The sequence below is a fragment of the Humulus lupulus genome, chromosome X (assembly GCF_963169125.1).
Source record: "Humulus lupulus chromosome X, drHumLupu1.1, whole genome shotgun sequence".
In the NCBI taxonomy this organism is placed as follows: domain Eukaryota; kingdom Viridiplantae; phylum Streptophyta; class Magnoliopsida; order Rosales; family Cannabaceae; genus Humulus; species Humulus lupulus.
The window spans coordinates 242,184,044-242,197,898 of record NC_084802.1 but is presented as its reverse complement, the minus strand read 5'-3'; the positions used below and the strand labels follow the sequence as shown (position 1 = coordinate 242,197,898).

General features: G+C 38.5%; 1 protein-coding gene across 3 annotated transcripts in view; it reads left to right on the top strand.

Moving 5' to 3' along the window:
- The window catches only part of LOC133804037 (serine/threonine-protein kinase CTR1), a 70,026-nt gene that overhangs the window by 26,336 nt on the left and 29,835 nt on the right, over positions 1-13,855 (top strand). For all 3 annotated transcript variants that reach the window (XM_062242184.1, XM_062242183.1, XM_062242185.1), the window contains 2 exons: positions 12,269-12,381; positions 12,666-12,859. In XM_062242184.1, coding sequence (XP_062098168.1) covers positions 12,269-12,381; positions 12,666-12,859 — 307 coding nt within the window. The remainder of the gene's footprint in view (positions 1-12,268; positions 12,382-12,665; positions 12,860-13,855) is intronic.

The window sequence follows — 13,855 nt, the reverse complement described above, 5'->3', positions numbered from 1 at the left end:
ACCATCTTGTGAATGTTTGAAGAATAGAGTATGATCAGACTGACCTTGTTTGTACCCATGCTTCTTGATCACTTGATTGAACCTCTCAAACCATGCTCGTGGTGAGTGCTTCAAACCATAGAGAGATTTCTTTAAGTGACATGCTGTCATATTTTCCTTCGAGGCCAAGTGGAATCTTCATATAGGCCTCTTCCTCTAAATTTCCGTTTAGAAAGGCGTTCTTAATATCAAGTTGCTGCAATGGCCAATCAAGATTAGCAGCTATTGATAGGAGAATTCTTATTGTGTTTAGTTTTGCCATTGGTGCAAATGTCTCTGTGTAGTCCACCCCGTAAGTTTGAGTGAACCCCTTTGCAACCAGTATCTCCTTGTATCTTTCTATGGTACTGTAATTATATGTGGAGAGTTGTATATTGTATTGAAAATATAACATCTATTTATACACAACTAGAGAAGTTATTCTAGGAAACTAAATCAACTAATTAATCCTAATTGTCAACTAATAAACAACTAATATGCACACTATAACACAACTAATATTCACACTATAACACTTCCCCTCAAGCTGGAGCATAAATGTTAATCATGCCCAGCTTGTTACAAAAATAGTCAACCCGAATCCATTTAAGGCTTTTGTAAAAATGTCCCCTAGTTGCTCTCCAATTTTCACATATCCTGTAGAAATCAAGCCTTGTTGAATTTTCTCACAAACAAAATGACAATCAATTTCAATGTGCTTCGTCCGTTCATGAGAGCAGCTTGGTTATCACACCATAATTTTGCAGGTACTGAAGTTTTTTTAAGTCCTACTTCAGTCAATAGTTGATATATCCACATTATCTCACACAGACTGTGCAATAGCTCGATATTCTGACTCTGCACTAGATCGTGACACAATGGTTTGCTTTTTACTCTTCCATGAGACTAGATTCCCTCCAACAAAAATACAATAACCTGAAGTGGATCTTCTATCTACTTTGGAACCTGCCCAATCTGCATATGAGAAACACTCAATATGAGTGGGTCCATGATTCGCATACACAATACCTCGTCCTGGTGCTCCTTTCAAGTAACACAAAATTTGCTCTAATACTGCCCAATGATCAATTGTTGGGGATGACATAAACTGACTAACAACACTAACTGAGTAGGCAATGTCTGGACGAGTCACAGTAAGATAATTCAACTTCCCAACCAACCTTCGATACTTTTCAAGGTCTTCAAATGGTTCCCCATCTCCTGTAAGGTGCAGATTTGGAGTCATTGGAGCACTACCGGGTTTTGCCCCTAATTTTTCTGTTTCAGTCAATAAGTCAAGGACATACTTTCTTTGATATATAAAGACACCTTGTCTACTTTGAGTGACCTCAACTCCTAAGAAATACTTTAACACCCCCAAATCTTTCGTGTGAAATTGAGTATGAAGGAAAGATTTAAGAGAAGAGATTCTGCTAGTATCATTTCGGGTAATAACAATGTCATCCACATATACAACTAACAAAATGATGCCAACTTCTGATCGTTGATCAGACTTGCTTTTCATCATACCTAATTTCTCAATAGCCTGACTAAACTTTCCAAACCAAGCACGAGGACTTTGTTTCAAACCATATAAAGATTTTCGAAGACGACAAACTCGCCGTGACTCCCCCAAAGCAACAAACCCAGGAGGTTGCTCCATATACATCTCCTCCTGAAGATCACCATGAAGAAAAACATTCTTGATATCAAGTTGATGTAAAGGCCAATGATAAGTAGCTGCCATTGAAATAAACAACCTAACAGATGTCAACTTTGCAACAGGAGAGAAAGTTTCAGAATAATCTACTCCATAAGTTTGAGCATAGCCCTTGGCGACAAGGCGAGCTTTCAATAGAGCAACTGACCCATCAGGATTGACCTTAACCGTGAAGACCCATTTGCAACTGATAGCCCGTTTCCCTGAAGGTAAATCGACCAAGTCCCAAGTACTATTATCATCTAAAGCATTCATCTCCTCTAGCATTGCAGTATGCCAACCAGGATGAGATATGGCTTCACGAACAGTCTTAGGAATAGACATGGAATCAAGGGAAGCAATGAAAGAGCAAGAGGAAGACGACAAGTTATTATAAGAAACAAAAGAAGAAATGGGATAAGTACACTGACGTTTACCTTTGCGTAATGCAATTGGAAGATCATCGCTCGGGTCCGGTTTGATGACGAAGGAGCAGGTGCAGGACATGAATCAAGAGGTTGTCGCCTGGAGTAAACTTGAAGAATAGGAGGTGCGAGATTGGTGATAGGTTCGAGTCAAGAGAAGATGTGATAGAATAGACCAACAAATCATCGTCCTCCCTCTGACGAGTGGGAACGGGCAGAGAAGGGAAATAAGGTGTATCTTCGAGGAAAGTGACATTTATGGAGACCAAATATTTGTTAAGACTGGGACAATAACACTGGTAGCTTTTCTGAAGATAGGAATAACCGAGCAAAATACATTTCAAAGACTTGGGATCTAATTTAGTGACATGCGAATGAACATCTCGAACAAAACAAGTGCTACCAAATATCTTAGGGTCAACGGGAAACAAAGACTTGCGGAAAAAGAATTTTGTCAGGTATCTCACCTTGAAGAACAGAGGGAGACATTCAATTAATGAGAAAACACGCTATGGAAATAGCATCAGCCCAAAACGGTTTAGGAACATGCATTTGAAATAAGAGAGCTCGTGCAGTTTCAAGAAGGTGTCTGTTTTTATGTTCCGCCACACCATTTTGGGATGGGGTATCAACACAAGAAGTTTCATGAAGTATGCCATTCTGAGTCATAAGATTGAAATAAAGCAGATGTATATTCTTTGGCGTTATCACTTCGCAAAGTACGAATTGAAACATTAAATTGAGTTTTAATTTCAGCACAAAACAGGGAAAATAGCTCTGAACGAATTTTCATTAAAAATAACCAAGTTACACGAGAATAATCATCTACAAATGTAACAAAATACCTAAATCCAGGTTTAGACAAAATAGGAGAAAGACCCCAAACATCAGAGTGAACTAATTCAAAAAAAACACTAGCACGTTTATTGACTCTAGGACTCGAACTAAGACGATGATGTTTTGCAAACTGACACGACTCACAATTTAAGGAAGACACCGTACTATATTGAGGACAAAGCTTCTTTAGTAAAGGGAGAGATGGATGACCCAACTGACAATGAGCCTCGAAGGGAGAATGAACACTCGAGCAAGCAATAGAGCTGGGTGGCGATGTATCAAGAGTGTAGAGACCTCTAGATTCATGTCCTTTACCAATAATTTTCTTCGTCATAAGATCCTGAAATAAGCAATGATCAGGAAAAAATGAGACACAACAATTGATATTACGAGTGAGTTGATTGACAGATAGCAAATTAAAGGGTAAATTAGGTAAATGTAAGACAGAAGACAACGAAAGCAAAGGGGTAGGAGTGATGTTGCCTGACCCACAAACACACGATGGTAACCCATCGGCTATAGTAACTGTAGAAGAAGTAGAAGACTGAAATGAAGTAAAGAGACTAGAATTACCTGTCATATGATCTGTGGCACCAGAATCAATGACCCATTTTGAGGATGAGGAAAGAAGGCACGCATTAGTTTTACCTGAATCAGCAATAACAGTGATAGAATGAGATGAAGACTTGAGTGATTCTTGATACTTGGAGAACTTGGCAAACTCATCAGCAGAGATAAGGATTGATTTGTCAGAGGTATCACTATTAGATGCAACATTAGCTGAGTGTTTATGCTGGTTTTTAAATTGTAACTTTCTACACTCAAACTTGGTGTGGCCTGGTTTTTTACAATAGTTGCAAATAATGCCTCCAGAATCCAACGTTCGAGTGTCAAATCCTTGTGAACTACCTCCTTTGTTTCCACTTGGATTAGAGGATCTCCCAGACGCATAATTATTATTGCGACTTACCAAGGCGCCATTAAGCGAAACAGGTGGTGTTATTTCCGTGCGGAGGACACGACTAAAGACATCTTGTAAAGAGGATATATCAGTCCCAGAAAGAACTTGTGCCTTAGCAGAATCAAACTCAGAGGAGAGCCCAGCTAGAAAGCTCATAATAGCCATTTGCTCTCGTTGTTTTCGTTGAACCTTCACGTCGGTACTAAATGGTAGCAACACATTAAGCTCCTCATACGTCTTTTTAAATGCCATAAATTAATTTATAAGTGACTGATCTTGTTTTTCCACACGGTAAAATGCTTTGCAAACCTCATACATACGAGAGAGATTCTCTTTTCCCGAATACAAAAATTCCAAATAATCCATTAGTTCTTTAACAAACTCACAATGATTGATCAAGCCAATTACCTCACTATCAATGGAATTTTGAATTTGAAGGAACAAGAGAGCATCCTCCCTGAGCCATGCCTGTCTCGAATCACCTTTGTCTTTAGGAGGATCATCAGTCAAATGGTCATCTTTGTTGATACTTCATAAATAAAGCCGAATAGTCTTACTCCAGTCCAAATAATTCGAACCATTCAGTTTATGTTCCGTGATTTTAGACATTATAGGAACCACGTCAGATACCACGGATTTTGTCTCAGCCATAACCTCAAAAGCAAATATGGAGAAAACAAGTAAACAAAGCCAAGAAAAGGAACTTCCTAAACACAAGATCTGAACAAAAACAGATATGCAAATGACCGGAGAAAAACACAAACTTAGCAAAAAAGCGCCGAGAAGGACGTGGGGACCAACCGGAGTTGAAAGCACGGCGACTGAATGGCGCACGCGCGTGCACGCGCTGGCGCGTGGGGGATTGGGCAGTGGGCTACGACGGCGCGTGGGCTCCACTCGCGGTGTTTCTGGACCTCGGACGACGGGGTTTGGTTGATCGGCGGCTGGGCAGTCCTTCTGTGCCGGTGGTGAGAACAAAAGAACACTCTAAATAGGGTTTCCGAAATAGGAACCCTAAAAATGAAAGAAAATTAAACCCTAATTGCAAACCCTAATTTGTGATGAACTCTAATTTCGAATTTCGAATCTCAACCCTAGAACCTGGCTCTGCTCTCATACCATGTAATGATATGTGAAGTGAATTGTATATTGTATTGCAAATATAACATCTATTTATACACAACTAGAAAAGTTATTCTAGGAAACTAAATCAACTAATTAATCCTAATTGTCAACTAATAAACAGCTAATATGCACACTATAACACAACTAATATTCACACTATAACATAGCTAATATTCACAAGTACCATCAGCTTTGTATTTCACTCTTAATACCCACTTGCATCGTACCACATGCTTGTCTTTTGGCTTAGCAACTATTTTCCAGGTTGCATTTTTTTTCCAACGTCCCTATTTCCTCGTCAACTGCTTTCTTCCACTCAGGAATGGACAAGGCTTCATCAATATTCTTTGGAATAATTATCTCCTCAATTTTGGCAGCAAAAGCTTTGAATTTTGGTGTGAGTTTGCTGTAGCACACATACTTAGATATAGGATGTAAAGTACAATTGCTCACTCCCTTCCTTTTTGCATAGGCAGATATGATTCTATCACACTCGAACTAGGATTAGAATCAAATGAAATTGGACTCAAAGAATCACTTACATTGAGATTTGTCACTGTTTCAGACTCATGGGAGACGAGATCCGTAACTGGCGGTATTACTTGATGTTTGTTCCGTCGTCTAGTATAAACCGACAACTCTTTTTCTGCATTTATTAGGTTTGTCTTTTCCATTTCAGAAGTGTTTTGTTCAGAATTTAGCATAGAGTTAGACTCAATGGGTGGACTGAATTGTTCAGAATTTAGCACAAAGTTAGACTCAGTTGGTGGATTAGACAATGGGTGGACTAAATTCAGGTCCTATCATTGGTAAACATGTATCGCAGTAGTGAGTATCCCTAGCAATCCCTCCCTGAAGCGAATTGTTGGGATAAAAAGGTTGCTCTTCAATGAATGTGACATCTGATGAGACACTAAGGCGACGAGTGAGAGGGTTGTAACATTTGTAGCCCTTTTTGGTGGAAGAATACCCAAGGAAAATATACTTTTGAGAACGAGGATCAAATTTGGTATGATTAGGTTCTAAAACATGAACATAGGCTGTACAACCAAACATTTTTAGTGGAATATCTAAGAGTAGGTGAGTCTGAGGATAAATCTTAAGAAGAGAAGAAATTGGAGTTTGATATTGTAAGACACGAGAAAACATTCTATTGATTAAATAAGTTGCTGTCAAAACAACTTCTCCCCAAAATATCTTAGGAACGAAAGTAGTAAAAATGAGAGCTCTAGCAAGTTTTAACAGATGTCAATTTTTCCTTTCAGCAATCCTATTTTGTTGGGGAGTACGAACACTTGAACTCTGATGGACAATGCTATTAGAGATAAGATAATCACCTAAGATTGAATTAAAATATTTTGTACCATTATCAGTGTGCATAACTTGGAGATTAGCTTGAAATTGATTTTTAATCATTGGGTGAAACTTTTTGAAGGTGGTAGCGACATTAGATTTGTCTTTTAAAAGAAATACCCAAGTTAAACGAGTATGATCATCTATAAAGGATATAAACCAGCGGGTATTAGAGATATTTGTAACGCTGGATGGCCCCCACATGTCACTATGAATGAGAGTGAAAGGATGAGACGCTTTATAGGGGCGAGAATGAAAAACACTTCGAGTATGTTTTTCAAATTGACACACTTCACATTTGAACATGTTCAAGTGTTTGTTTTAAACAGACTAGGAAACAGATGTTTCAGATAGGGAAAACTAGGATGTCCTAATCGGTAATGTCATCTCATAATATCAATATTAGAAGCAATACTGCCAGAATGCAACATTTTATTACCTTGAGCAGATGAAGGGTCAACATCAAAGTAGTACAGCCCGCTACATTCTCTCGCACTTCCAATCGTCTTTCCCGAGGACAATTCCTGGAAATCACAATGTAAGGGTGAGAATTTTGCAATACAACCTTTATCAAGGGTAAGTTTGCTAATGGAGTGGAGATTAAAAGATAGATTTGGCATATGGAGGACATCATTAAGAGTAAAGAGAGGAGATAGATAAACGAAACCTTTACCATCCACAGTTGATGGAGAGCCATCAACAATTTTTATTTTACTACTACCTAAACAAGGACTATAAGTAACAAACTGATGAGATTGACCAGTCATGTGGTCAGTTGCACCGGAGTCGATGATCCATGACAAAGTTTGAGCATTAAACGCAATAGAAGTGTTTGGAGTGGAGAAAAATCCCGGAGAGTGCAGATTCGGTGCGAAATTCGACTTGAGTAACCTATGGAGTTGAGCAATCTGATCTGTGGTGAAAGGGATTGTGTCACGTTGAGCACCCATCATAGCGTACCAAGTGGTGTTTGGGATCAGTTCGAGAAGTGACCATGGTTGATTTTCAATGGTTCGAATAAAAAAAACTGAACAAATCAAAAAAAGACAGCAAGGGCAAGAACACGCCGAGGTGAGGAGGAGAACCACAGATGAAGGAAGCCGAAAAAATGGCCGTCGGCGGCTGCACGCGCCAACACGCGCCAACGCGTGGTGGAGAGGGCAGCGGCCAGAGGCGGCGCGTGGGGCTCATGCGCGGCTCTATTGGGCACCGGATTTTGCGGTTGCGCCGATCGGAGGCAGGGCAAACTCCCTGGGTCGGAGGTGAGAATAGAAGACCACTCCAAAATAGTTTTCTAAGATTTGAACCTCAAGAGTATCAAACCCTATTTTTTTTTAAGAAAGGGCTGAGAAATTTAGCTTCTAAAGCTCTGAAACCATGTAGAAAAATATATGCTTGATTGTTATGTGTAGAAAATATTGTTTTTTATTTTCTGTTATTATTTTAATTAATTCGATATCCCTCAAGAATGGGAAACCAATCTGTACACAATATATTTTTTCCTTTTTTGGAGGATTTTAGGTTGATTTAGTACCATTGTAATTACCCTAGAATATTTGGTATTTAATACCAAATTAGTCTATAGTTTGTAAAGTGCCTATTTAAATGGCAGTGCTCTCAAAGAAATAATATCTCAGAATATATTTTCCACATGGTATCAGAGCCGATACCCTCACCCTAAGGAATCAAAATTTTTTTCTCCCTCAGAAATCGTAGCCTACCCTCAGAAATTGCAGCCTTTTCTTTCCCTTCAATATCGTTGCCTTCTCTTCTTCCTCTTGGCCACCTTACCTGATCCCACCATCACTGATGATACCATAGCCGACTCCACCATCAACAAGGGCTCTTCTAATGCCTCTCCTTCTTCATTTGATGACAGCCAGGCCTTGACAGCAATACCACCCGAGCCTTTCCCATTTTCTCCAGCCCAAATCACTCAACTCCATCAGCTATTGAGCACGGCAACCAATGCTTCTGCATCTGATCCTTCGTTTACTTCCACTCAAGGTACCTCTGCTGCCTTCAATGCTAAAAAATCTGCCTGGATAGTAGACTCTGGGGCTTCAGACCATATGACTGGTCAGTCCAATCACTTTACCACTTATACTCCTTGCCCAGGTACTCAAAAAATTAAAATAGCTGATAGTTCGCTTTCTTCTGTGGCTGGTAAAGGATCTATTACATTATCATCTTCTATTATACTCCATGAAGTTCTTCATGTTCCCAATCTTTCCTGTAATCTTCTTTCTGTCAGTAAAATAACCCATGATCAGCAATGTTTTGCTTCGTTCTCACCACTTGGTTGTAATTTTTAGGATATGTCCTCGGGGAAGATGATTGGGAATGCGAAGGCATGTAGCGGGCTGTATTACTTTGATCCGTTTCCTCCTGCTCAAGTTGATAACGCTTTTATTTCTGGTAGTATTTTTGCCAATAATAATGATATAATTCGGTGGCATTATAGGCTAGGTCACCCTAGTTTTTCATATTTAAAATATTTATTTCCTAAGTTGTTCTAGAATAAAGACTTGAGCTTACTTAAATGTGAAATTTGTCAATTCGCCAAACATACACGTGCTGTTTTTCGTTCTATCCCCTACAAATCAACTCAGCCTTTTAATCTTATTCATAGTGATATATGGGGACCATCTAGAATAACCAATACTACAAATACAAAATGGTTTATCACTTATATTGATGATCACACACGTGTTAGTTGGGTGTTTTTGCTTAAATCCAAATCTGATGCTGCCATGGTTTTTAAAAATTTCCACTCTATGATCAAAAATCAATTCAATGCCAATCTCCAAGTCTTACACATTGACAATGGAACTGAATATTTCAACTCAATCTTAGGTGATTATCTTCTTTCTCATGGCATTGTGCATAAAAGTTCATGTGCAGGCACACCCCAACAAAATGAGATTGCTGAACGAAAAAATAGACACCTATTGGAAATTGCTAGAGCAATTATGTTCACAACCTCAGTTCCAAAACATTTTTGGGGTGAGGCTATCCTCACTTCTGCCTATCTTATCAATAGAATGCCGTCTCGAGTGTTGAACTTTCACACTCCTCTATCTATGCTTCTCAAGGTATATCCAAATACACCGTTGGTTTCTAATCTTCCCTTGAAAACATTTGGGTGTGTTACTTATGTTCATGTTCTCGGTCCAAACCGATCTAAGTTTGATCCTAGAGCCCTTAAATGCGTCTTTTTGGGTTATTCTTCTACAAAAAAGGGATACAAGTGCTATCATCCCCCTACTCGTCGTCTCTATGTCTCCATAGATGTTACATTTCATGAAGAAACACCCTTTTATCCCAACCTTTCACTTCAGGGAGGGACAGTGAGTGATGTTTCTAGTTGGGATACCTGTCTTCCCAAGGCTTTTCCTGAAATTTCAGAGTTTCCAAACTCATCTGAGCAACAACAATCTCCGCCACCTAAGACTAAGGAGCTCTTAGTCTACTCTCGGCGACCAAAACATCATCAAGTAATACAGTCCACTAATGCTCCAACATTTCATGAATCTGATCCACAGACTACTCCTGATGTAAGTAATCCTTCTCTTGAACCTATTTTACTTGATAATATTCCTAATGTTGAGTCTTCCAGTATGATTGAACCTGAGTTTGAGTTACCTATTGCCAAAAGAAAGGGAGTTCGGAGTTGTACTCAACACCCAATGTCTAGATATGTTTGCTATAGTAAACTCACTCCTCACTATAGAGCCTTCCTGTCAAAAGTTGAGCAAGTGGTAGTTCCCAAGGATAATGCCGAGGCACTTGCACAAAAAGAATGGAAGCAAGCAGTGTATGATGAAATTGGGGCGTTAGAAGCCAACACCACATGGACAATTGTCAATCGGCCTAGAGATAAACATGTGGTAGGGTGTAAATGGGTGTTTACAGTTAAGCACAAGGCTGATGGAACAATTGACCGGCACAAGGCAAGACTAATTGCAAAGGGGTTCACTCAAACACATGGTGTAGATTACAACGAGACATTTGCTCCTGTTGCAAAGCTAAATACTGTGAGGGTCCTGTTATCTATTGCTGCCAATCTAGATTGGCCCTTACAGCAGCTAGACATCAAAAATGCCTTTCTCAATGGATATTTGGAGGAAGAAGTTTATATGAGAATTCCTCCAGGCTTCGAAGACAGATATGGAAAAGAGAATGTATGTCATCTGAAAAAATCTCTCTATGGTCTAAAACAGTCTCCAAGGGCGTGGTTCGAAAGATTTAATCAAGTGATAAAAAGGCATGGTTACGAACAAGCTCAATCTGATCACACACTGTTTTTCAAACACTCACAAGAGGGTAAGGTGACTATCCTCATTGTTTATGTCAATAATATGATAATAACTGGTGATGATTATGAAGAGCAAGACAAGCTTAAAGGTGTACTAGCCCAGGAGTTTGAAGTGAAAGACCTTGGACCTATGAAATACTTTCTAGGTATGGAGGTGGCCAGGACTAAACAAGGAATTTTAGTATCACAGAGAAAATACATTCTGGATCTTCTCAAAGAAACCGGAATGAGTGGTTGTAAACCTGTAGCAACTCCAGTTGAACCAAAAGGTAAGTACAAAAAGAATACGAAAGAGAAGACGCTAGACAAGGGAATGTATCAACGATTAGTGGGTAAACTAATCTACTTGTCTCATACCCGACCCGACATTGCTTTCGCCGTGAGCCTGGTTAGTCAATACATGCACAATCCTCTTGAAGAACATTTAGAAGCTGTGTACAGAATCTTACGTTACCTAAAGAAAACACTTGGGACTGGCTTATTGTTCAAGAAAAATGAAAAACGAGGTGTTGAGGCATTCACCGATGCTGATTGGGCAGGATCAGTTGAGGATAGAAGATCAACCACTGGCTATTGTACCAAAGTTTGGGGGAACTTAGTTACTTGGAGAAGTAAAAAACAGTCAGTAGTAGCTCGCGGAACTTAGAGCTCTTGCTCAAGGAGTATGCGAGCTAATCTGGATTAAATGTATATTTGAAGAGCTGAAACTTCAAAGAACGAAGCCTTTAAAGTTATATAGTGACAGCAAATCAGCAATCAGCATTGCACATAACCCAGTTCATCATGATAGGACGAAGCATGTGGAAGTGGATAGACACTTCATTAAAGAAAAAATTGAAAAGAAAGAGTTATGTGTTGTGTATGTTCCCAGCAAACAACAGCAGGCTGATATTCTAACTAAAGGCTTATCGAAAGACAGTTTTAATGAGATTGTTTTTAAGCTGGGTATGGAATCTCTATGCACCAGCTTGAGGGAGGGTGTAGAAAATATTGTTTTTTATTTTCTGTTATTATTTTAATTAATTCGGTATCCCTCAAGAATGGGAAACCAATCTGTACACAATATATTTTTTCCTTTTTTGGAGGATTTTAGGTTGATTTAGTACCATTGTAATTACCCTAGAATATTTGGTATTTAATACCAAATTAGTCTATAGTTTGTAAAGTGCCTATTTAAATGGCAGTGCTCTCAAAGAAATAATATCTCAGAATATATTTTCCACATTATGTTTATTTCTAAAGGAATAGCCTTTAAATAGGCTGAGTACAAAAGGTATATTCTATATATAAACTAATTTACATTAATTACACCTTAGCTGTAAAACACTAACTAATAATTCAGATTATTTCTACATGTTTCAATACAGAAGCAATATTCTTTCATTTTTTCCTACTGTTCTTGCTGTTTGGCTTACCATTTGACAGGACAATCCTATGATTTCCCTTCAACTGCATTACAGATTAATGTACGTTCATTTGTACATAAGGTGTTGCTTGCTATGATAGTACTAAATATGTGGTTTAATATGCAGAAACTGGCGGACTACATAGGTTTACCTTGTAGGATAGCTCGTGGATGCAAGTATTGTGTAGCAGATCATCGATCTTCTTGTCTTGTTAAAATTGAAGATTCCAAGCAGTCAAGGTTTGATGTTATAACTGTTCTTGTAGGCCTTTGCTGATTGAATTTAAAGCCTTGCTTGAAATTAAACTGGCACATTGCATGATCTATCATTTCAATTAGTCCGTCACAACACTAAAATGTCATTTGGTGGCTTGTCAAAATATGATGACCAAGTGACTTACCCACTTATCACTTTATTATAATCCACTGTTTCAATATTTTGGTAGAAGTTGATCTTGTGTTGTTCGTTTATCCTCTTCATTCTCTTTCAGCTTCTTTATGCATGTGTGTATATTTGTTAACAGGGAGTACGTAGTTGATTTAGTTGGGGAACCAGGAAATGTTCATGGTCCAGATTCCTCAATCAATGGAGGATTTCTTTCTTCAATGCCTTCGCCGTTACAAATTTCTCATCTTAAAGAATTTCAACAACCTCACATGGATAATTCTCAAATTGTAAACTCCAACTCTCACACTTCTCCTGATGACCTATATTCAGGTATGATTTGACTTGCATAACTTGAGATTTCTTCAGTGCATCACAAACTGTATGATGGACAAATTTAGGTAGAGGTATAATGGATTGTGACTAATAAATAAGTGACATTTGGACTACCAGATGACCTCGGATTTATGTAGGTTCAAAAATTGACTTCAAATAAAGCATGCTAATATTGTGTCACTAAGAGCGAATACATGGAGCCACAGTTGTTCCTTTATAATGGCATTGTAGTGGTACTATGATATGCTATGTGTGTTTGGATTTTCGCTTGAATTCTCCGGTGATGGGCCAAAAACAAATGGAAATGTTTTTACTTTTATCCCAGACAGAAAATGTGGCCTTTACTATAGGGTTAGATATTAATGATGTCGTTATGAGATTGAGTTTCTTCATAATGGTGCAGTTGAAAATAGTGCTAATATATTTAATACATCTGACTTCTGTATTTTCTTGAAAATTTGGTCATTAAAAGGCCTTGATTTTAGTCACAATCCTAGGGATATTATAGGTCCTGTTTCTTATGTAAATATAGACAGTAAAAGTTGTTAAAATCAAGAAAGTAGAAAAGTAGAAGCTATCAAATATTTGCTTTTAATTAGTTTCCTTTCCTGTTGTAGTTGCTCTCTTTAAAAGAGAACCTTGTACTTATTCTTGAATGACAAGACAATATTTCTCATCATAATTTCATAGTTGGTATCATAGCCAAAAAGAATTATCTATAACCCTAAAACATAGTAGCCGCAAAAACCGTTGTAGCCATGTAGTAAACTGAAACCATTCCAGTAAAAACATCCACCATGCCAAACCACTCCAACTCTCATTCTGTTAAATCACCACCATCTGCCTAAAGGGCGACAACTTCTTCCGCTGGTCGCAGTTCATCCGGATGTATATCTGTGGGCATGGAAAAATTGGTTACATCACTAGAGATGAGAAGGAGCCTACTAAAGATGATCCGCTGTACACCTCTTTTTGAGAACTCCATGGTTATCA